This window comes from Galeopterus variegatus, unplaced genomic scaffold, assembly GCF_000696425.1.
Source record: "Galeopterus variegatus unplaced genomic scaffold, G_variegatus-3.0.2 Scaffold2063, whole genome shotgun sequence".
Taxonomy (NCBI): Eukaryota; Metazoa; Chordata; class Mammalia; order Dermoptera; family Cynocephalidae; genus Galeopterus; species Galeopterus variegatus.
Window position 1 is genome coordinate 298,795 of NW_007728174.1, and position 25,656 is coordinate 324,450.

Below are 25,656 nucleotides of genomic sequence, written 5' to 3' on the forward strand. Positions count from 1 at the left end.
GAAGCAAAGACTGAATTTTAAACAATTGTTAGGTCTGACAGAGACATAACCGTTGAAGAAGTAGATCACTTCTTTCTTCCCAGATGTCAGCCCTGTAACTCAAAGACAGGGAGGAAGAGAAATGGCTGTCTAGAAAGACTATTTTAAAATAAAGAGGAATGGGTCAGACCTTAGTTGGAAAAGCAGGAGTCAGCACAAAAAGTCTGTTTATTTTGGGAAATATCTCAGGACAATAAATTTCAGTTTGCACCTTGCTTTTCCAGAGAGCAGCCTGTACTACCACTAGCTCAGACAGGCAGCTGTTCTCCAATCTCATCATGTACAAGACACACATCTGAAGCTGAAAGGGCAGCTACTGTCATGAAAACACCTCTGTAGCCCATCATTTGCCAAGGACAAGGAAAAGATCACTGCTCAAATCTCTCCAGGGGCTCTTCTGCCATAGTCCTGAGAGTACAGTTTACTCCCTCTAAAGCTTTCCCTGCTGCACCCCTGCCTTTCTCAGATGAGTCTAACAGTAGACAGGGTAAGTGAGTTGGCTTTAAAAAAAAATAGCAAAGAAACCAGCTTTAAATAGGTAGACTTAAACCTATCTTTAGAGCAGACATGCATGGGAAAACTTTTATTTAATTATTTCAGTGCAAGCCTTCAATGGTGATTTGACTCTGAAGCCAGACAGCTTTTGTTCAAAGACTGGGCCTACCATTTACTTGCTATGTGACCTTGGGCAAATTACTTAATCTTTCTATGTTTAATTTTCCACATCTGGAAAATGGGGATGATAACAGTATCCACTTCTATGGGGTTACCATAATGATTAAATGGAATTATGACATGTAATACTCTTAGAACAGTGTCTGGCACAAAGTAAGCCCCCAATCAGTGTTAGCCATTATGATCATGATTGTTATTATCTAAGGAATGGCCATGGGTTCATCAGTCCTAGTCAGTCATTTTCCAAGTCTGGAATGTGGCAAAGTATTGCTCATGTATATAATCAGCAAATAATACATGAGACCTGCCACAAGTTTTAGAATAAAGAACAGTCAAGTACAAATGCTGCCATTCAGGAGCTCAGAAGCTGTTGGTGTGATACAGCAGATACATAATTATAATGCAGAGAAGGAAATGGTAAGTCCAAAAATGAGCTATAAAGACTGGAGGATCAAAGAGGGATTCATGGAAGAAGAGCCAACTAAGTTGACCTTGAAGGAAAGGTAGGAGTTGTACAGGTAAAAAGGAGACAGATAGCTGAGTCTGCATAATAGCAGAGCACTAGAGTGAACAGCAGGCAGCATGGATACTGGCCATCAGTGTTGTGCTAAATCCGGAATGATGTTTCCATGTGTCCTATAAGGAGGTTGTGACTGTTCCCTGTCTTCTTTACTTACCTGAGGATTCCTACAATAACTTCCTTTTAATTAAGGTAATTTTAGCATGTCTCTCTCTTACGTAACCATTAAAATATTAGTAAAGATTGGTAAAGAAAAGGAAAGGTTGCCTTTAACACAAAGTCCCCCAAGACAGTACCCACGTATAAAGTGCTTAGCACTTACTAGGCACTTAGTAAGTATTCAGTAAGTCAATTCTATTATAATTTTACTAATTATTATTATTACTCCAACAGGAAATCAGTTCTTTTTCCCTATTCATCATCTTGATATAGAACCAACATCTGTAATTTGACTCAGTTCAGAAAGAACTAAAGGACCAACTGGAAGCACGAAGGCATGATTCTCTTAGCCTCACACCTCAAAGCCACCATCTCCTCTACTGAAACACCTCTTGGTACTACAATCTGTCTCGGCCATAGGCTGTCTCCAGAAGCAGGGAACAGTTCCTCCCACTCAACCTGGGAGGAGAAGCAGCAGCAGATTAGGCTCTTAGAATAGTCCAGTCCTTTCACTTCATGAAGAAACCATTTCCCTGTCCTTCTCTGGTGTGAAAACAGCACATTCACAATTACATATTACATATTTGGTAAGGAACTTCATTTCTGCAAGATCCATGCTGTAAATGTCAACACAACCAGAACTTGCATCACATTACCTGTCAGCTTCTATCAAGAAAGAAATATTTCAGAATGACGAGTGCCTACATTGGTCACCGGGTAAGCAAGATGGCTTCTTAGAAGAGGTATGAGTGGAAGGGAGTTGGAACTACTAAGACCACCACAGAGGCTGAGTGGACAGGGGAATCAGATAGCAAGAGTATCTGTGCACATGGAGGGCAGAATATAGTGCTTAACATGGGAGGGTCAGTTCCATAAATCAATTTGGCAACTGCATAGGATAAGCTTTCTCCAAACAGAATCAGGACCGATCTGGTTTGAGTAATGACAGTGTTACTCATTTATTTAAACACAAACTGGCATGTTCTAGAAACAAAACAAGACTAAGAATAATCAAAAGAAGAATTCCTTATCATTAAGGTAGCCCTGCCTAAATGTACTACTGTAGATGCTTTAATATCACTTGGTTCTTAGCAAAAAATATGATGGGATGCATAAACAATATTTCACATACCCATAAGTGAACCATATGGCTTGGGCAGGTTGTTCTTTAGGCCAGGGTTTGAGGATGAATGAAGGTCCCTGGCATAGGATTCTAACATTGCAAGAATAGAGTCTCTGCCAAGCCATAACAGTATAGAGCTGCAGAGAAACACTGAAGAAACTGAGTTGTATAAATTCCCTACCAGTGCTGTCCTGGAAGGGGAACAGGCTCTCTGAGTCACATACAGGCTTTTTCTTCCATGTCTATAACACCTTACTATTTTCAAAGGACTCATATATGTTTGCTCATTTAATCCCCTCAAGTTCTTTTGTCTTGTTATCCCCATTTTGTGTATAACAAAAGCAGATTCACAAATAACTGCTGACAGTAAATGACCTACACAAGGTGACAGATTGAGAATATAAGCAAGGCTTTCCTATTCCACACCCTCAGAAAACAGGGTTTGCAAAGCTACTTATTTATTCAGAAAATTAACTGGGTGCCTATTACGTTCTAGAGAATACAGTGGTAAAAAAGACAAAATTTTTACCCTCATGACACATTTTCTAGTGAGGAAGAAAAAAACAAGTTAAATATGTAACATGTTTTCATGCAGTGAGAAGCTTATGCAGAAATTAAGCAGGGTAAAGAACGAAAGTCTAAAGAGGTAACATTTCAGCAGAAGCTTGGATAAAGTGAAAGAGTGAGCCATGTGAATATCTGGGGGACGAGCATTCAGACAGAATAGTACGTAAGCAAGCACAAAGCTCCTGATGTAGGAAGGATCTCCATGTCTGTTTGAAGAGTAAAGGAACAGTGTGGTGGAAGAGAGCAATGGGGGGAGTGGCCAGCATGAAGATGGAGGTAGGCTGGAGCCTCATCCTGTATCACTTTTTAGGCCCCTTCCCCCCAAGTTATTCTGAAGGAAATTCCAGACACGATATAATCCGTACTGGAGTATTCTGAATAGAAGAATTACATGATCTTCTTTGTATCCTTATAATAGTTCACTCTAGCTTCTATGTGAATAATGGAATGGGGTGGGGATGGGGAGAAGGATGAGTAAGAATGGCTATAACAGGCAGAAGGCAGTAAGATTGCGGGAAGAGAACTTATGTGGCTTGGACCAGGATGGGTGAGGTGGAGGTGGTGAGAAGTCTCTATATTTCATGTATACTTGAGGGTAAATCTGACAGGATTTGCTGATTAAGTACATACGGAATGCAAAGAAAAGAGAGAGATGTTGAGGATTACTCCTAGGCTCCTGGCTTGAGACAGGATGATGCCATTTACCAAGAAGGCGAAGTCAAGGGTAGAAGCATTTTGGTAAGAGAGGTAAAAATAAGAGTTATGTTTTAAACAAAAGTAGCTATGAGAGCAAAGGCATGGGATGAAGGACAAGACAGCCTTATTTTACGTCCTCACTCTTGCCACCTCGAGTTCTAACTGGCAACCTTTGACAAGCCTCTTTCTCTCATTCAATTGCCTCATCTACATAATATGGGGATAGCAAAACCACCTCTCAGAATTGACAGAATAAAGAAATGAGATGTCTGTGTACACCCTGTAAATTGAAAAGGTGCTGAATCAAGGTCAATTTTCTTGTTTCCTTTGTTATTTCTGGTAAATGCTTATTTAAATGACTAATATTTGAGCCTCGACTTGTAAATACAATTATATATTAAGAAGTACCATTATAAAAAGACAACTTTATACCATCCAATCCTATTTCACTTGTTTAGTACTTTATACTTGTAAAGGTTATAAAGCATCATTTATATTTCTTATATACTATCATTTACTCATATTATCTTACTTGATCCATAATACGGACAGAGTAGGTACTATTGTCCCCAGATAACTGATGAGAAAATTAAGAGACAGAAGGTTCTACTCAAGGCCTGACATCCTGGTTTCACTGCCTTCCTCGCTTGGCCTTTAAATCAGAATATTGTGATTCTAGTATATAATCTATTTGGCATGAAGGCCTGGTCACGTTAGGGAAATTTCTTTCTTTCTTTTTTTTTTTCCTTTTTTGTCTTTTTTCGTGACCGGCAACAGATCGCAACCCTCAGTGTCACGCCCGTACCGGACCGGGACCGGCAACGGGATCGCAACCCTCGGTGTTGCGCCCGCACCTCACTCAGCCAGTGAGCGGCCGGTCTGTACGTGGGATCCGAACCCTCGGCGGGAGCGCCGCCACACTCCCAAGCGGCGCACTGTAGCAGTGCGCCACCAGGCCGGCCCTAGGGAAATTTCTGACACACTGAATGCTCCGAACTTCCATGATCATTAGTGGACAAAAAAAATTCAACTATTCCTTCAGTGCAGTGCCTAACAGTTTGCAAAACACTTTTATATACACTATTTTCTTGGTTCCTCCCCAAATGTGATAAGCACGTGATAGCTATCAGATGTAAGAGGCACTATCTTAAGACACAGGATGAGCCCACTTTATACACTGACTTAAAACAAGAAAAATGTCATTGTTCTGTATTGCTTAGTATTTAGTAATGTTCCCTGTCACTGTTTGATTCATCCATTCATTTAGCCAATATCTGAGAGTCTACTCTGGGCTAGGCAATGTGCTGAGTGCTTGGTATAGAGTGGTATCATAGCTTTGTTACTGTAAAAAAACAAAGGAATTACATTAATATGATGAAAAGAACACAAAACTTATTTAAGATGATATCTTATTTTTTAATGGAATTATGAATATCCAAGTTCTTTTATTTTTATGTCAATTTTTAAAAATATCCTAGCAGTCCTCCCTGAGCTTCCTTTTCTTTCTTTTTTTTTTTTTTTTTTTTTGTCTTTTTCCGTGTCCGGCAACGGATCGCAACCCTCAGTGTCGCCCCCGTACCGGACCGGGGACCGGCAACGGGATTGCAACCCTCGGTGTTGCTCCCGCGCCTCGCTCAGCCAGTGAGCGGGAACCAGTCTGCATGTGGGATCCAAACCCTTGGGCGGGAGCGCCGCCGCGCTTCCCAAGCAGCGCACTACCCAGTGCGCCACCGGGCCGGCCTTGAGCTTCCTTTTCTCAGGAATGTGTATTAGCTTCATTAGCTGTACTCCTGACAGCTACACTTTCAATTGTGGTGGAAATAAATTACATCAATAACAGAGAACTGGTTTAGAAGTCCCACATATTTGAAGCAAAGTACAATGAGGAGACTTCAAACTAAGCAATGTGGACTCTAAATATATTGCCTTACCCATCTTATACCCTCTTATTGGATGGCAATCATTAGCAACAGGTCTCAACGTCTATTGGAGAATGAGCAATCTGGATGCCCTTTATTTCCTTCTCTTCCCTGATTGTTCTGGGCAGTACTTCCGACACTATGTTGAATAGGAGCAAACTACAGGCCAATATTCTTAATGAATATAGATGTAAAAATCCTCAGTAAAATACTAGCTAATAGAATACAGCAACACATACATAAAATTACACACCATGATAAAGTGGCATTCATCCCAGGGACACAAGGTTGGTTCAACATACACACATCAATAAATGTAATAAATGACATCAATAAAATCAAACACAAAAACCCTATGATCATCTCTGTAGATGCTGAAAAAGCATTTGACAAAATACTAGCTAACAGAACAGCAACACATACATAAAATTATACACCACGATCAAGTGGGATTCATCCCAGGGATGCAGGTTGGTTCAATATATGCAAATCAGTAAATGTGTTACATCACATCAATAAAATCAAAGACAAAAACCATATGATTATCTCTATAGACACTGAAAAGTATTTGACAAAATTCAACATTTATGATATTGACTCTCTATAAATTGGGTATAGTAGGAAAGTATCTCAACACAATTAAAGCCATATATGACAAACCCACTGCCAATATTATCCTGAATTTGGAAAAGTTGAAAGCTTTTCCTTTAAGAACAGGAACAAGACAAGGATGCCCACTCTCAATAGATATCTTTTTAATAGGCTGATGATTCTTTAAGTTTGCAGAGTTGAGCAGACACAGAACAAAATTATGTCCCTGAAATGAGAGACCATTCACTACATGGTAAGCATCATGAAAACAAAGACTGTGTCTGGTTTTTTTTTTTTTTTTTTTTTTTCCTTTTTGTCTTTTTTCGTGACTGGCAATGGACCGCAACCCTCAGTGTCACGCCCGTACCGGACTGGGACCGGCTACGGGATCGCAACCCTCGGTGTTGCTCCCGCACCTCGCTCAGCCAGTGAGCGGCCGGTCTGTATGTTGGATCCGAACCCTCGGTGGGAGCGCCACCGCGCTTCCCAAGCAGCACACTGTAGCAGTGCGCCACCAGGCCGGCCCCAGACTGTGTCTGGTTTTGCTTTCTACTTGTAGTTCCAACATCTAGCACTGCCTGGCACATAGTAGCCACTGAATAAAATTTGTTAAATAAATGGATAAAGGAATGAATCTTGCAGAAATGACAGAAGGCTTATGGAGATTTCAGAATGAGTGGCCACATTATTTTTGTCTTCAATGATTTTTCAATTTCCACATCTAGACTTCTAGACAGTGCTTAATTTATTTTCTTAGAAAAAAAGAGAATTATTACAATATCTTTTGCATTATGACCCTGCATTAATCTAATAAGAGAAAGGTTACGCTGCTTTTTATTGATTAACAGCATGTTAATGAGATCTCCTTGAAATAATCCCATCTCTATTACGCAGACAAAATTACATTTTCCAGTATAATTATTTTGTCAATCGAGCTCCTAAATTTTGATATTAATTGTTTCACTTGCAAGGCAACGTCAACTTTTTAGTTTGTCAAACTTCTGGATCTAGGGTAAACTCAGAGCTTTAAGTAGCAATTATCATTCTACACTGCTCTCTTATTCTATCTTCTGCATATTTTCCTACCAGCCAGAAGGACTGGGCAAGATTTATTTTCTATAATAAGTTTTTTTTAAAAAAAAGACAAATGGGTCTCCTTAAAATGTGTTTTAAAATTATACACCACTTACTTTCTTCAATCCTTACTTCAGATTCTAGGTGTAAGCTCTTTGAGGGCAAGAATCTTGAATGTTTTGTTCACAACTGTATCTCTAGCACCAAAGACAATGCTTTTTACCCAACAAAGTAGGTGCTCCATAAATACTGTTGAATGAGTTGTATGTTTCTCCTACCAAGATTCACTGTTTTAAAGTAAAATCTCTCTCTCTCTCTCTCACACACACACACACACACACACACACACACACACACACACACACACACACAGAGGAATGCAAGGAAGTCCTGCTATACACTATGGCATTTTCCCCACGAAAAATACATACATCATGGAAGTCTGATTAAAATAGATCATTAGAAGAGTTCTGAAAAGTCTCTTTGCATTGTGTAATGTCACCAAGTCACTCTCTTCCAAGCCTTAACCCACACTGAGCCACAGAAATAAGTTAGGAAGGAAACATGACTCACAATTATTCACCTGATCAGGGCTTGGGAAATAGGGCTAATCTTCAGCTGTGAGCCTGACAGATCTCAGAAGCACAACAGGACATTCTCCAATACTGTTCATCCAGTAACTTTTATTTTGCTGCTTACCTTATTCTACTAGAAAAACTATTATTTTCATTTTGATTATAAACTGTTTATATATACTTATGTCTGATTTTGTTCTAGATTGGGGCCACGATTTCCCTATAGAGTAATATAGGTTCTATATTACAAACACAACTCAATAAAATAATAGGATTCAGTACAACATTGACTTACTAGCTCTGTGACCTTGGTTAAGGTACTGAACGTTTCTGAGTCTGATATGAGAATAATAAAAGCATCTTCTTCCTAGGTTGTAGTGAGGATTAAATGAGACAGATAATCATGCAAGTGAGTGCTTAACTACTTTCATTAATATAGTCTCTGAATGGTTGATAGACTAATAGCCATGTTAATCAAGTACCTAAACAAATTCATCACCTCTACAAGTCCTCCTTTCATTTTCTTTCTGATAAGCCACTCTCCCCTATTCCATCCACAGAAGTTGAAACTGACAAATATGCTTTGTGAGTCCTATTTCATCCCCAAGCACGAATTCTTCCTGCAGAGTTTAGACAGCATTTCTAGGTTGCTTCTGGCTGGGTGGTGTCACTTAGGGTAGTTATTCATCTAGCCCCCTGCATTTCTTTTCTCAGCCTATGTAACATTCTTCTTTCCCCATGTGGTTCCTTAGAGGGACTTGGTTGGCTGGGGACTTAACACTTCCTTTTAGTTTATCAAAAATTCCTAATCAGAGGGGATGAGCGCCGAATGCTAGAGGCATGCTGGGCGGGAGCATCTGTGCCTGGCCTTTTCATCTATGCAGCTTGCTGGTAATTGCTAAGTTTTCCCTCCTGCAACAATTATCCCCCCATTTCTCTCCCCACCCCCTACTTAATTATCAGTTCTGGAATTAAACTGCTTGCCTCTCCTGCTGTTGCCATGGCAACAGCTGGCCTGCACCTGCCACTGGGTGAACAGTGGCTCTTTCAGAAGAGGCAATGGCAGTTGATAGCTCTACAAAAGCCAGGGAGTAAACTGATGTTTACCTGTCTGGGGAGAGAAGCTCCTGTTCATTCCACCTTAGGCACTTTGCTGGCAAGCCCCACCTCAATGTTCTTCTCAGACAAACCGCTAGCTGACATTCAACAAAGAAAATGAAAACAATTTTCTGATAAAAATACCAAATCCCTGTTGGCTTGTCACTATTCCTTCTATCAGCTTCACTTATTCCCAGCCAAGACACTGGAAGATATGAACCTTTCCTCTCCTGACAAAAGCAGTATAGTATAATGGTTGAAAGCATAGAATTGTAAACCTAATAGATTTGGGTTCTAATCCTAGTTGAGTCACTTTTCAACTGTGTGACCATGGCTTAGTCACTCAACCTCTTAAAGTATCAATTTCCACATACATAAAAAGGAGATTAAAATAACTATACCTCATAGAGTTGTTTTAAAGCTTTGAGATAATATACATAGGTCTAGTCCCTACTTAATGTTCAATACATAGGCAAGTATCACTGTTATTGCTGGTTAACTATTAATCCTGGACAACCCTGAAAGTTAAAGCAAAGCTGGCAGCTTGGTCAGTTTTCACTAGTCTTTGAGTGGCAGTACCTGTGCAGGTGGGAGAAAATGGCACACTGCCCCATGAACCAAGACCAAGATGTATCTAGCAGCCAGGCGCAGCTGAGGAATGCCCCTCTCCCTGACTTTGCTACAATTCTTTCAGCTCTTCTCTCTCTGCAGGGTTTTTCTCATGCTCAATCTCACTCTCCTTTAAATAGAATTGATGAAATCCAGGGTAAGGGGACATGCACTCGCCAGGAAAACAAAAAGTTTTTCCATTTTACAACCTCATGGCAACCTAAGGAAAACAATTGGTAATGGTGCTAAGGAGTGGGGAGTGTAAGGCATTTATTTAAGAAAGTGTTTTTCTTCCCTGAAACCCCTGCTTGTGGATAAGAAAATATTTCTTTTCTTTTTTTTTTTTTTTTTTTTTTTTTTTTTTTTTTTTTTTTTCTTTTTGTCTTTTGTCTTTTTCCGTGTCCGGCAACGGATCGCAACCCTCAGTGTTGCCCCCGTACCGGACCGGGGACCGGCAACGGGATCGCAACCCTCGGTGTTGCTCCCGCGCCTCGCTCAGCCAGTGAGCGGGAACCGGTCTGTATGTGGGATCCGAACCCTCGGGCGGGAGCGCCGCCGCGCTTCCCAAGCGGCACACTATCCAGTGCGCCACCGGGCCGGCCCAAGAAAATATTTCTTTTATGTACCTGCAACCACTCATGTTTAGGTCTGGGGTCCAAACAAATGCAGGCACAGGCATATTAGCCCGTGTCAAAAACCTCACCATTTAGGATATAAGAGTTTTATCTCAGCCTATGACCACTTTTCTTAAAGGTCTGAAGCTACCTCCCCACAGTTTTAATTGTAAGGAAACCTGCACTCATTGACTCTAAACTTCATACCATCTTGAAAAGAGAAAAGAAAGATAAACCAAAAATCCACCACCAGCATTTGCTCCCAGCACCTATTACAGATGACTGCTGTAGGTTTTTGGATAAAGACGTTGAGTGCAATTCAGCCACAAAGAGCTTACAACAAAAAAGAAGAACAGTTGGAAGCTGTAGGGAAAATGGATTATTGACCTCTTGCCTATCTCTCACTGGGAAGAAGTAAGAAGATGCTTGAGATCAGCAGGTTTCCCATAAAATTAAAAAGATACCATAAACAAAAATTTTTCTGTGGCTGCCCATAGGTGAGGGGGGCATAACCAAATTTAGTTATTCTTAAAACACAGACTAGAGCTTTGTGACTTCCTAAAATCTATTCTGCTTAGTGCCAGTCCAAAATCACTATAAAGACAAGGAAGAAGAGAACTAGGCTGCAGCCAGACTCTTTAGCCTTGGATCTAACTCAGGGACCAATATGTCATTCTTTCATATCAATTTAATTCTTTGACTAGTTTTTAAGTAAAACATCTATACCTTTATATCTATTTGGAAAATGTTCCAGTTTTACTACTGTTTTTCTCTACTAATTTAGAAGAAACTAGATAACCACTTTCTAAATTTGATTTAAAATTACAGGAAGGTAAGAGCTGTCAAAACAGGGGTACAAATAGGACACAAATCAAATGGACAATTTCCTTTTACAACTATGTTATCTCAGTTGCTAGTTTTTCCTTAGATCTAAAAGAGCAAACACAAAAAGAGAATACTTTGAATGCTTCATAGCGTATTTGTCCTTGAAGTATGATGAGAGATTTTGATCTGAAATTGAGGTATAAAAAAAGGAAACAATTTACCCATAACAAATCATGAAATGTGACTACATGAAGAAACCCATAAGATTCAGAAGTCTGTCCATTTTTTGTACAGATGGGGCAAAGCTTGCAGTCAAGAGATAATGCGTAGTAGAAAACAGTACAAAATTTTTGGTGCCTCAACATGGCAAACCAGACCCTTTACAAGCTGCACTCAACTCACCTTTTAGTCTCATCTCCTGCCACAGTCCAGGGATGCAGTTACCATTTCCCACACAGCACATGCATTTTCACTCCTCTGAGCCTTTATTCTAGCTGGTCTTTCTGCTTGGACAGCCTTCCTATTCTTTCTATCTGAAAAAGCCTAGCCCTACCTATCTGTCAAAGTCCAGAAGAAATGGTATCTTTTTTGATTCTTTATTCTGAGTTGGTTGTACCCCACTCGACACACAACATATTTATTTTAGAGAATGATTATAGTGCAATGATTAAGAGCTTACACTCTGAAGTCAGACTACCTACGTTTGAATGCTGGCTCTACCATATTTTTTTTACATGTACAACCTCTCTGCAACTCAGTTTCTCATCTCAAATGAGAAATAAAAATAACATATTAACCAATTAGGACTGTTGTAAGAAATAAACGATATATTTAAATGTTTAAAGTACTTCCTCACACATAGTTGCCACTCAACAAATGCTTCTCTATAATAATTTATAATGATAATAATTATTGTACTTGACTATGAAATTAAAATTATTTAGCTCTCTTTCAAACTACACTTCGAGATCTTTAAATGCAGGGAAAATATCTTAGTCATCTTCATATCCCTGAGGCCTAGCATAGGGTAGGCACTCTAAGATGTATGCTGACAAAACGAATCAAAGAATCCCTCTGCAATCGTCCTGAGAAGTTACAGAATAGTGCTCCTAGTGGCAAATGTTATCCTGATAAGCTCTGAGGTCAAATATATAAACAAAGTTAGCCTGCCAAGCATCATAACTACTGTATAGGATGGCAAACAAATGTTGATTAGAGTTGAACCACAGCATGCAAAGTGACATCCAAGCACCTTCCTACTGGGCCCTTTTTCATGGCATTATGAAGCCAGAAAAGGCAGGCAGATGTATGTTAGAATATAGGCTGCTGCTATTCAGCATTTCCAGTTGGAGGCAGATGCAATAAGCTAAAGTCCCCTTAGCTGAATTTTCTAGTTGTGAATGTATTTTCTAGTTAATATACCAACATGGACAAAATAGAGTTGTGACTTTCACAGGCAAATTTCTGAAAATCAATTACTTAGAGCAAGGAGGTTTGTTTTTGATATAGACGGGCAGTACATGCATGTATGGTTTCATCCCTCATCTGGCTAAAGTAGGGGATAAACAATCCACATCAGCATAGGAAAACAAAGTCAGCTCAGGCTCCATAACAGGGAAATGTGACATTTAAGAAACTGTCCATGCTGAAGGCCATCTTAGATACTGGAACTCCACTCTGCATAATAAGCAGCCCTGATAGTTCCACTCCATGTCACAAGTATCAGCCATTTTCTTCAGCTCCCGGATAGGCCTCCTGAAATGAAGATAACGCAACAACCAAACCACAAATTTGCAATCATAAAATTTGGCTTTTTTCTTTGTAATGAGAATCACTGACTTAGTCCTCTTTTATCTCTACAGCCTAGGAAGTGAGAGAAATGCCATATCTAAGAACATACGGTTAACTCATTTAGAGGGGGAAAAAGAGTTTCTAGCACAATCCCCAAGATAATTTTTAAAGAAACAAAGTTGAGAAGATTTTAAAAAATCTACCAAGTTACAGAATTTATAAGTAGATTCTTTCCACTTCATATCTGACACAAGACTCGCATTCCTCCTCACAATTATATCCCCAAAGCTAGGTGGAGGTAAGGGTGGGAAGGAATGAGGCTAGTATTTACAGAGAAATAAAAACAGATTAAAAGGAAGTTAAATGACTTGCCCAAGGTCCCACAGTCAGTTGGAGGCAGAACCAAGAATAGAAACTAGGTATGCCGACTCCCCTTCAGCTCCTACTCCTTCAGAACACACTTCCTGTTTGATCACAGAATCAGCATGGGTCAGATTCACACTAATCTCAGCAGGAGCTTTTTGTCTGAATAACGGCCAGCTTTGAAGATGAAAAATTCTACAGAAGTTCCAAGTTTGGCTGTTTTCTTCTTAGAAAAAAAATCACAGAAAACCTCAATAGCAAATTGAAATTTAATCCTGATCTTGCTCCTTCTTCCCTGAGCACAAGAGTTTAAGGGTCTTTCCCCCTCTGAATTCCTCCCACTATATAATAGCTTTCACGTCAGCAGATCCTACTGCCACCCCCTCTCCTCGAATATATATTACTTCTCAGCAGGAGTAGAGAAGGAGCCAATCTGTGAGGAAGCGCACACAAGATCTCCCATAATAGCACAGAGAAGACAGAAAATTGCTGCCAAAAGTGTAAATTCCTTTTTTGCTTGGGGAAAAAAAAAAATTACTCTGGGCTTCAAAGACACCCTGTTAAAAGATTACTACACAGCAGTTAATATCAATGTTCTACATATTAGGACTTTTGTTCCTCCACACCCTCCAAGAATCCTTGCCAGCTATATGTGTCATGGATTTGAGGAGTAAGCTACCAGATGGAGAGGAAAAGGAAGCTATTTTGTGGGGTCAAAGGAAGGCTTACCTGGCTGCTCCCGAGGGAGCACTCCTTTTGCTGCTGACCCTCAGAGGATACTGTGTGAGGATGAGATGAAGAAATACCCCTCTATAATGACAGAAGCTAAGGAGAGGAGAAGAACCTTGCATAAAATAGAAGCCCCAGCAATTCAATGTCAAAGCAAGTATGAATTCCCCTGTTAGAGGAACAGACCAAAGTAACCGTCTGAGGACTACGTGTGAATCCTCTTGGCTTTCCTACAGGGTCACAGAGAGAAGTGTGCCAGCCTCTTGGAGATAATCCATATGGTGATTAAGGGCATGAGCCCTGAAAGCAAACTAGATCCAAGTCCTAGCTCTTCACTTACTAGTTGTGTGATCTAGGGCAAGTTCATCTCTCCAAGCATTAATTTCTTCATTTGACAAGTGGGATAATAACTATGTTATATGCTTTGTATGAGGATTAATTGAGAAACTACACACACACACACACACACACACACACACACACACACAGCACTTCAGACATCAGAAGCCTTCAATAAATGGTAGCTACAATTATTATTGTTGTTAATTAGCAGGATAACTAAACAATAAAATTCAGGGCAAGGAAAACATATGACCAAAAGCACAATATCTGGCCAGCTCATATCAAACAGTTTGGAGAAGTCAAAACAGACAAGAGATAAGAAGGCAGGAAGACTCCAGCTGGCAGTCTAAGGGAGGAAGATCTATTACAGACAAATGTGTTTCCATAGGACATGAATTTTTCTTTGTTCTCTCTACTATGAAGAGTTGATGAAATCTAATTCTCCCTGGGCTTCTATGAAGACAGTGGAGAAACAACTGTGTGGAAAGAATGCTAGCAAAGGAAACACAGGCATAATAATCCAAGCAGAACTGGAACTCAGGGTCTCCAGACTCATTTCTCATCCATCCCCTGTACAGGGAGATCCATACTCTCTTTCAGCCTCCCTTACACATCGAACCTTCATTTAATACTGTCAGCAGTACAGAAGCCTTTGAAACAAAATTGTTTGGCTTGCTGAAATGGCAAAGTGTATATCATAAAATGAGAGAAATTCCAGATCAAAGGCAATCTGCCCTGAGGTGTTAAATGGAATAAATTGAGCCAAATGGTAGTTCAGTACACATAAACTGAATGAAACTAACAAATATAAACTTAAAGGTTAAAAATAAAATTTGACTCCTATTCCCTCTTTCTACCAAATTGGAACATGTTCTTCAAATGCTCATTGTCCCAAAAAGGGTTCTGTCAAGTTCCAGTCCAACACACTCCCTGTTGACATCATGGCAGCCTGGTTCAAGGCAGACAGCTTGACATCTCGGTTGCTAGTAAAGAAACTCTATGCCTCACCACTATCTTGTCAAAATGACATGAAGGCATTTGCAATTAAACTCCAAAGCCAGTTTCTCACACTGAATAGTATCTTTAAAGGAAGTTAACCTCTTCATAAGGACCTTGTATTATAATCAACATGACTCTGGTGTGTGGCCATAATGACAAGATGAGTATATTCATTCTAATCAGGCTCTCCCAAGACAGAAAAGCCATTGCTATCCTGTGGAACCTACACATTACCTCTGCTAAGGTTTTTATTTTCCCTCCCATGGTCTTGTTTGAACTCTTCATGGGAAAGAAGGTCTAGGGCTCTGCCTGGCCTGGATTTTAAGGAGGTAGGGCTAATCCTGAGGATAGAAGAGGTAGAATGCTAAAGAAGTATTTAAAGAGTATGTCTAAACCAAAGGTCTGTGCAAAATGGTGAAAACCTGACCAGTAACTCAAGAAGATACTGATTTAGGCTCCCATCATTGTTAGCCTAGTCTACATAGTCTCCCTGGCTCTTGACCCACCTCCAATTCATTTTCTACTCTATACGCAGAGGAGACTTCTAAAATGTAACTCAAGAAGATACTGATTTAGGCTCCCATCATTGTTAGCCTAGTCTACATAGTCTCCCAGGCTCTTGACCCACCTCCAATTCATTTTCTACTCTATACGCAGAGGAGACTTCTAAAATGCAAACCTGCTCAGTTTAATTACTGTTTAAAATTCTTCGATGGCTTCCCACTGCCTTTGGGATAGAGCTCAAATATCTTAAGAAGGCCTACTAGGCCCTCAATGACCTGGGCCCTGCTTTCTTTCTGCCACTCTTCTCTTGTCTGGAGCTTTTACACAAGTTGTTCTCTCTGCCTAGAACAACCGAACCCTGATCTTCCTTTGCCTGCTTTCTCATCTTTTAGATCTCTGTTCATATAAAACCTTTTCTGGTGAAGCGTCCCCTTATCCTCCAAGACTGACTTAGGAGCCCTTCCTAAAGCAGCCTAAATTTCCCTTATAGCATTTCTCCCACAGTATAAATGCCTGGTTATATGCTTGCCTCTCCCACCAGACTTAGGATCCACAAGGGTAGGGACTATGTCTGCCTTAGTCACCATTATATACTCAGTATGTAGCACTGTGCCTGACACATAGTATGGTCACAAACATACTTTAAATTGATAAAAGGGAGGGAGGGTAGAGGGAGAAAGAAAGAAGGAATGAAGGAAACAAATCACAACACAGAAGGAGCCTGTTTCTGAGAAAGGAGTTTAAAGGGATTTCCTGAGGCTCTGTAGGTTTAAAGCAGGGTGCCTGTGGCTTTACCCACAGTAGATAAGCTGGATAGGTTCTTGCAGTTCTAGAGAAAAGGCTAAGAACCAGTTTCCAAAGGAAGAAAATACCAGGAGATGCACATGTGGGATAACATTTGGCACTAAGAAAGGAGCTCAGGATGTGGGGAGGGAGAAGGAAAAAAGAAAAGAAACTGCATTTGTTGGTTTGTAAATAAAACCAAAGAATGGCCAAATCCTGGCACCAGTAAGGAGACCTTGGACAATTCATTCAGCTTCTTTTAATGAGGGACTTGAACTAGAATGGTGATTTTCAAACTAAGTTCTGAGGAACCCAAGGTCTCTGCAGAAGCCTCTCAGGTCTATTGTGATAAAGAGGGAAGGTTCACCAATGAATGTGGCCCCAACTTTAACCAAAGAAAAACTGTTTTTTACCCACTGAGGTTCTACTTGAAGTCCATTTGAAGAAAGGACGCTTCTGCTAAATACACAGTTTGAATAACACTGGCCTGGATGACCATTCCGATAACTCTCAGCCTTGGCAGTCCTTGATCCCACATGACAGATGGGCCCATCTGGACACTGCATTTTACTTTGTACAAATTCCCTTCAATTGTGTTGATGGCACAGCTACAGCATTTCCTGGAGTCTGTTCTAACTTCTTGAGCAGAATGACAGGAAAGGTAAGTAAACCAAAGTCCAGGTTTACTGCAACAATGAAACTGCACTTTTAAATTTCATCCGACTGTGGTGATACAGGACAAGGGAACATTTTTTTCCCTAAACAAAGATTTATATACCTGTGACCTAGGATTCATTGTGTAGGTGTCTTGGGTCAGACACAAAGATGTTATAGGTCACAGATGGTGAATATTGGATTAAACAAAAAAAGCAATCCAATTTCAATCAAGAATGAAAAATGAAAAGTATATCTAGTCAGTCCACCTGATAGCCTAATTACCATTCAAATGTAGTACCTACTCTTCTTAAAGTATTCTGAATGTGCTAAGGAAAGTTTTTGTCATTACATACTTTAAAGTCTACCTTTATGTGAAGGTTACAGGTAGGAAATGACATAGATGGGGAAGGAGATTGAGGATCTTACAAAATAAGATCCTCAAAGCCCTGGCTTACGATGGAGATCCCTTTTCTGTGCTGTTCCTTGGCTGTGCATATTTCATGGGGCATTAAAACGCCACAAATGTCACACTCTAATTTCTATTCTGAGAAGACAATCAGCAATAATGTGATCTTACCTGGGTCCTTCCTCATCATCCTGAAAGACAAACAGAAAAAAACAGAATTAGAAATCATTGTTGGCAGAGACTGATTTAGATTTCTTTTTTTCCTGTCCTCTCCCAATCTGAAAGCACAGATTGTGCATTTATTGTAATAGAGACAAACCAGCAGATGTCTAAGGGCTAAAACAAGGGCTAATATAATCCTATGTTCAAACTGCCCAGTGAAGATGAACTGATAATTTGCCCTTGCAAGCAGAGAAGTGAATGCACAGACCTAGGGGGCCTAAATAATAGCCTTGCCTTTTTATCTGTATGGCTGGCAGTATTTTGTTCTGAGCAAATGGAGAGCCCCAAAATAGTAGCAGGTTTTAGGAAAAGCTGACCAGCTCCAAAAGCATCAAGCTGTTACTTTCAAAGACTCATTTCTGCCTTGGTCTAGCACTTTTTTCTCCAAACGTGAACACAGCAATTCTAATATATAGCATACTGTGGTGGAAAGGGCACTGAACTGGGACTCAGGAAATTGGGATTCTAATCCAAGCTCTGTTACTTATTAGCTATGTGCCCTGGGGCAAGCTAATCAATTAAATCTGGACCTTCATCTTTTCTGTTAGAGTGTAGTTCTGGCATTTGGTGAACCACATCATCCTTCAGAAACAATGTATGAGTGTTATTTTTCTAGGTACTGTATTCTCTCAACCTCACTTTATCAGTAGCAATCACAGTAGATTCCTTTGAGCCTCCTTCTGTGACTTAGATTTTTCATATGACTCTCAAACCTTTCTCAAGAAACCTCATTCATCCTTTTAATGACAGAGTATCCTTCACATCTTCCTCCTTAGACATTCAGGGATGGTCTTAATAGAGAATGTACCTTCTTGCTGTACTCCACAGAAAATGAATGAATGACTCAGTGAATGAATGGACGGACATGGTTCCTACTGATATGAAGGAGAATGAGCTCTGGAGTCAGACACTCTGGATTCAAATCTTAACTCTATCACTTGCTTGCTGTGTTATCCTAATCAAGTTATTTTGGCTCTCTTACCTGAATTTCCTAGTTTGTAAAATGGGGTAGTAATTGTTTCTATCATACAATGAGTATGCAGATTAAATGAAATAATGCTTGTTAGCCATCAAGCACAGTGCCAAGACACAGGGTGCATTTAATAAAGGTTATTTATCAATATTAGTAGCAATCCAGTATGATTCATTAAGAAGCCACTATATGTAGGTGCTAAGGGTAAAAGATAAGTGATCCATAATGCTCTAACCTTCTAGGAGCCCCCAATCAGGAGTAGGGGAAACAAACAGATAAAAATTAAACTATGACTAAATGTGTTAAGGGTTCTACCAAAGACTAAAAGAATGCTTTGAGAGTCAAAAGGGAAGTGATGAACACTGCCTCTCCTAGAGAAGGTAGGGAAGGAGTTATAGAGAAGGTAACAATTATATTGCCACTTGAAGGATAAGTAGGATTTTCCCACACTGACAACAGAGAAAAGTGAGAAGGGCACTGGACTAGCAGGACCAAAGGCACAGTAGGTAAAAAAAAAAAAAAAAAAGTATTGTTTGGGGATGTGCATGTGTGTGCCTTGGGTGGAGGGTGAGGGCGGGGGTGGTGTGGGGATGGGGATGAGGGTATGTGGGATTGAGTGCGACTGAGGTAAAGGGAGATTGCCAGGGTGCAGTCATGTAAGGAACAGCTGCAGCCAGAAAGGTGATTTAAATCAGGCTATACATTGGAGGTTGAATAAGGATTTGCAATAGCAGTAAGGGTGCTAATCGTCCATACTCTAATGAGAAGGACATGAGGCAAGTGGTGGAGAAAAGGTATAGGGATGGTGGAAGCTTTCTTTGCATTTCGAACGACTGGTATGTTTCATGGGAACTATAATATTGCAAGAAAAATGTCATAATTTAAATTTAATATGAGCTACATAACTATCAATGACACAATTAAACCTTAACACAATTTTTCAATTAATTTAAATTTAATTTTTCATAAGGAGAACCTTATGAAAAAAGTACCTAAACTTTCTCCCAAGATTTAGAGCAACTTTTCCTCACGATTACATATCTTGGTGCAATGGTTAAGAGATAGAGCTCTAAGTTATAAAAACATGGTTTCAAATTCTGGCTCATTAATTTCAACAGTAAAGTTTCTGACAATTTACTTAACTTTTCCAAGGTTTAGCTTCCTCATCTGCGTATGGAGATCCTAATTCTTATTTCAAAGGGTCACTATATGGATTAAAATAAATGAGAAAATCTGTGTAAAACACTAAGCAAGTATCTACTACATTGTAAGTGTTCAACAAATGGTGACCATTACTGTACTGTCCCTGAATTGCTAATTAACAACATTTCTGGGGGAGAGTGGGGAAGGACAGAGATGATGGGGCACAAGGTTTTGCTCTACGTTTGTCCATTTCTTTTTTTTTTTTCCTTTTTGTCTTTTTTCGTGTCCGGCAACGGATCGCAACCCTCAGTGTTGAGCCCGTACCGGACCAGGACTGGCAACGGGATCGCAACCCTCGGTGTTGCTCCCACACCTCGCTCAGCCAGTGAGCGGGAACCGGTCTGTATGTGGGATCCGAACCCTCGGCGGGAGCGCCGCCGCGCTTCCCAAGTGGCACACTGTAGCAGTGCGCCACCGGGCCGGCCCTGTTTGTCCATTTCTGATGCGTACAGACGTGTGCTTCTTTTCAGAAACAACAGTCACTATCACAAAGCATGGAGAAGGCCGAGGTGAGAGTTTCTCTGTTGAAGGAGTGAATAAATGAATGAAAGAACAAGTACACATAATTACAAGGCCATTTTGAACTGATCAGTACACATTCAGAGGACTGCAAATTTTGCTAGTAAAAGATGTGCATGTGCTGTTCCTGCAACCTGAAATGCACATCCCTATTATGAAAGCCTAGCTAATTCTTATCTACACTTTAAGATCAAGTCTCACTCAGAAACTTCACTGATAGCTTTAGTGGGGTAATCTTCCTCTGTCCTCCAATCTGTAGGACTCATGCTTCCAGGCTAGCACTTAGAGAAGAAAACTGATAGTGACAGCACCATACAGGCGCCTCCTTCTTTGGATTTCAACTCCTTGGAAAAAGAAACTGTGTTTTGTTCATCTCTGTATTCACTGCATCTAGCATAGCACAAGGCACATAAGTACAGGAAAGAAAAGGAGGGTGCACATATGTAGGATTTAAGACTAATTTCTACCCCCATTGAGTGAATTCTGGTTTCACAGAATTTTAAAAGTGAGACTGTTAAACACCAACTTTTATTTAAATGACTTGTTAGATTAAGCAGTACTTCCAAATCCCTACTTAAAACATCCTGAATGCTCTTGGTTGGCAGGCTACATACAATATAGTACAACCTCCCATTTCTACTTCCATTGGTGGAAATGTTGGGCAAGAATTGAGCAAGTTTAATCCAAGCCTGTTTATATCAGCTGAACTTATAATTATAATGACACATTTAGCTCAATAACAAAAATGAGTGAAAGAGAGACTTTGCACTCCATGCTTCCATGAGTTGCTGCTTTCATGACAATTAAGTTGAATGCTTCCAACAGTGTTCAATAAAGATGGGTTATTTTAAAACTGCTGTCAATTTTGATGTAGATAAAACACATGCAAAACATTAGAAAAATAAATTATAAAAATATAAGATTCTGCATTCAGCTTGCTTTGAATGGTACCCCCACCCCCCCCACTATAAAGAGACTAAAATTGGTTGGACCTTATAAATGGTACAATATGGGTGTGGTTTATGCCAGAAACATGATATTCAACTCCAATTAGCAAACTGCTATTTTAAAAGAAAAGGCCTTGACTCAGAATCAAAAAACATGCAGATATACGTTTTAAGTTTAAAATAAATGTTTAAGATACGCATGCATCATTTCTAATGGTTTGTCCATCTGAACCACCTTACTTAATATTATCTCACTGCAACTCAGTACTCTCCTCTCAAAACTAGACAAAAGGCGAAAATGCTCATGACATAACAATAAAGACATACCATTTTTTTAGTATTTGACTCTGACAAAGAGTTTATAAAATGATACAACTATATTCAGCAAAAAGGAACGAGAAAGTCAGAAAATAGAGAAGGGAATGTTTTTCAGCTTATTTTATGAGGCCAACATAATCCTAATACCAAAACCTGACAATGACATTACAACAATATAAAATTACAGACAAATATACCTCATGAACAATGACACAAAAATCCTCAACAAAATGTTAGCAAATGAAACCCAGATAATACATCATGACCAAGTGTGAGCTTATCTCAGGAATTGGTTTAATAGTGTAAAATTAACCAATGTAATTAACTTTTACAACAGAATAGAAACAGAAAACCCATATGATCATTTCAATAGATGCAGAAGAAACATCTCACAAAATTCAACATCAGTTCATAATAAAAAACCCTTAGCACATTAGAGATAGAAGGGAGCTTCCTCAATCTGATAAAGGGCATGTACAAAACATCATACTTAATAGTAATATACTGAATGCTTTCCCTCCAAGATTGGGAACAAGGCAAAACTGCTCATTTTTACCTTAACCCTCCGCCTTTTTTTGTGGCAGCTGGCCAGAACAGGGATTGAATCCCAGACCTTAGTGTTATCAGCACCACACTCTAAGCAACTGAGTTAACTGGCCAGCCCCCACATATACCATTTATTTTAGACATTGCACTGGAGGTCCTAGCCATTGCAATAAGGCTAGAAAAAGAAATAATAAGCATCAAGATTGGAAAGGAAGAAGTAAAACCATATCTATTTGCAGATGGCATGATCGCTAATGTAGAAAATCCTAAAGAATCTATAAAACCACTGATGTAATTAATAGGGTGAAATTGGTAAGGTTACAAGGTACAAGACCTATTGTATTTTCATATACTAACATAAAAAAAAGAAAAATAAAGTTTAAAAACAATTCTACTTTCAATAGCATCAAAAATATTAAATACCCGGAAATAAACTTAAGAAAAGCCATTGAAGACCTTTAAGTGAAAACTATAAATCATTTCCAACAGCATATAAAAGCAGACTTATAAATAGAGACATATACCATGTTCATTTAAATTGTTCCCCAGGGCTGTGTCATTTATCTTTAGATGCTCTGCTTTCAGACTTTTTCTTTGTCCTTAGTTTTCAGAATTTTGATTAAGAGATGTGTGAGTATGGATTTCTTAAGAGTTTATCTTGTCTGGGTTCACTCAGGTTCTTAAATCAGTAGGTTTATGTCTTTCAGCCAAATTTTGGAAATTTTGAGCCATTATTTCTTCACGCTTTTTCTTTTGGCCCACATTCTTTTTTCCCCCCTTATTAGATACACCAGAGACACGTATATTAGATCTTTCATTATTGTTCCACAGGTGCCAGAGGCTCTGTTCAGTTATTTTGCAATCTTTTTTTCTTGATTGCTTAGATTGGATCAATATCAATCTATCTTCAGATTCACTGATTCTTTCTTCTCTGTCATCTCCAATTTGCCATTGAGCCTCACCAATGAATTTTTTGTCCATTGTTGTATTCTTAGGTTTTAAATTTTCATTTGGTCCTTCTTTATATCTTCTATTTCTTTGCTGAAATTTTCTATTTTTCATTTATTTCCAGAGTGTTTGTAAGTGCTCATTGAGACATTTTTATAATAGCTGATTTGAAATCCTTGTGTGATAATTCCAACATTTATGTCATCTTGGTGTGGGCATATATAGGGATTGGTTATTTTTTCTCATTAGAGTTCAGATTTCATTGGTTCTTGGTATAATGACTAATTTGAACTGTATCTTGGACATACTGAGTTATAAGAATCTGGTTCCTATTTAAATTTTCTATTTTATCAGGCTGTCAACCTGTTTAGGTTCAGAATGCATTCTAGTAAACTGTGATTCAAGTGTCAACTTATTTTATAAAGCCTCTACAGTGATATTCTGGTCTTCCCCACTCAGATGGTAGGACTCCACTTTACAGTTTCTACAGAGCTAGCTGGGGAGGAGTAGGGGCACCAACTCATTACTACAGAGCAGGAGTGGAAGATAAAGTTCCACTCCCTGACTCAGCTGGGGAGAGGCATTGCCTAGAATACGGTATGGGAGTTAGAGCTAGAATACGGGGTGGGAGGAGTTAGAGCTCTATCTAGAGTCTCCGCAGGGCAGGGGTACTACTTCCTTACTGTTACAACAGGGCAGGGATAGAAGTCAGAGTTACACCTACAGTGTGGGGAGTTAGAGCTAGAATACGGGGTGGGAGGAGTTAGAGCTCTATCTAGAGTCTCCGCAGGGGAGGGGTACTACTTCCTTACTGTTACAACAGGGCAGGGATAGAAGTCAGAGTTACACCTACAGTGTGTGGGAGATAAGTATCACCCACTAGTGAGGGGGGAAGGGGCAAAGGTAAAAGTAAGAATTTCACTCACAGGATCCATGGAGCAATAAAGACACCTCATTACTTCAGGGGAAAGAATAAAACAGGTTTTGACCCACTGGCTCCATTGCTGCAGTGCCAACTGGAGTTGGGCAGAAATGCAACTTTTTCTCATGGTGTTCATCTCCAGGATAGGAAGGTATGGTCAAATGGTTTCTCTATAGATGGACTACCCTTTTTCAGTCCTTTAGCTAGAGAGAGCAGGCTTTTCTTGGAGATTTTCTCTTTGTCTGTATCCATTAGTGTTTCTAGTTTGCAGAGCACTTAGGGGAAAAAATGTACAAGTCAAGGAAAACCCCAGGGAATTCACTGCCTTATAGCTTCTCAAATCCCAAGGTCTCAAGTCAGTCTGCCATTTTTCTCTACCTTCAAAAATCTTCTGGCAGGTGACCAGTATTTTTGTCCAGGGATATTTGCTGTGACTAGTGGAAGGAATAAAATGGAATGTGTTTACTCCATCTTGTTCAGAAAGAGAAGTTGCAATTTAAATTTAAATGAGTCCAAAATAAAATGGATTGATGAGTAGAAGGCTGAAAAGATGTCTAGATACAAAATGGAGCAAGTATAGCCAAATGTTAATGGTAGAATCTAGGTGATAGGTATATGGGTGTAATCTACAAAATCCTTTTAACTTTGCTATATGGTTGAAATTTTTCATAATAAAATGTATGGGGATCTTTTGGCTGAATTCAAAATGCAGGTGATTTTCTAAAAAATTCCATACCATGTAAAGGGAAGAAAAAAAGTCCTCTGCTGAGTGAAAGAGTCTGACCAATAAGTTACCAGATTAAGTGGAACAAGAGACTGTTAAGATGAAAACAAGTCTTTGTAAACGCTCTAGCCAGCTGAATGCTACTTCTTGTTTTTAACAGCTTATTTTGCCCACAGCCTAGTCCTCAGTCTTGTTAGCTCTTGATCCCAAAGAGTAATTCCATCAGAGTTAATAAGCATAGTGCAGCTTACCAGACAGTTAATGTTGGGGAGGGACTAAATTCATTATGTGAAATGAAAATAAAAGAGAGGGAGATAATCTTTATTTTTGAAAGAACAACCTAATCAACACAGAATAAGTGTAGGGGCCCAATCTGAGGAGCATTTGAGACAGAATTACAATATTGACCCCTTGAGTTAACTCTAGTTGAAATTTTTACTAAGATACAAAATGATCACCTCCACATTATAAAAAGGTCTTAGGTATGCACAGCTGCCCAGAATACTGATTCTCCTAGTTTTTCCCACAGATACAAATGGGATGCTTAGCATATGGCATATACTGGGGGAAAAGCACAGGCACTGGAGTAGAACAGACATAAGTCTAAATCCTGGCTCTATTTTCTACTAACTAAAAGGCACTGGGTCAGTCTCTGCATCGCAATATCCCATCTGTA

The 25,656-nt window shown here is 39.5% G+C and overlaps 1 protein-coding gene across 2 annotated transcripts in view; it reads right to left on the reverse strand.

Annotated features, from left to right (window-relative positions):
* Positions 1–25,656, reverse strand: part of TRIM44 (tripartite motif containing 44) — a 142,831-nt gene that overhangs the window by 51,884 nt on the left and 65,291 nt on the right. For both annotated transcript variants that reach the window (XM_008580301.1, XM_008580302.1), the window contains exon 4: positions 17,830–17,849. In XM_008580301.1, the coding sequence (XP_008578523.1) occupies positions 17,830–17,849 (20 nt within the window). The remainder of the gene's footprint in view (positions 1–17,829; positions 17,850–25,656) is intronic.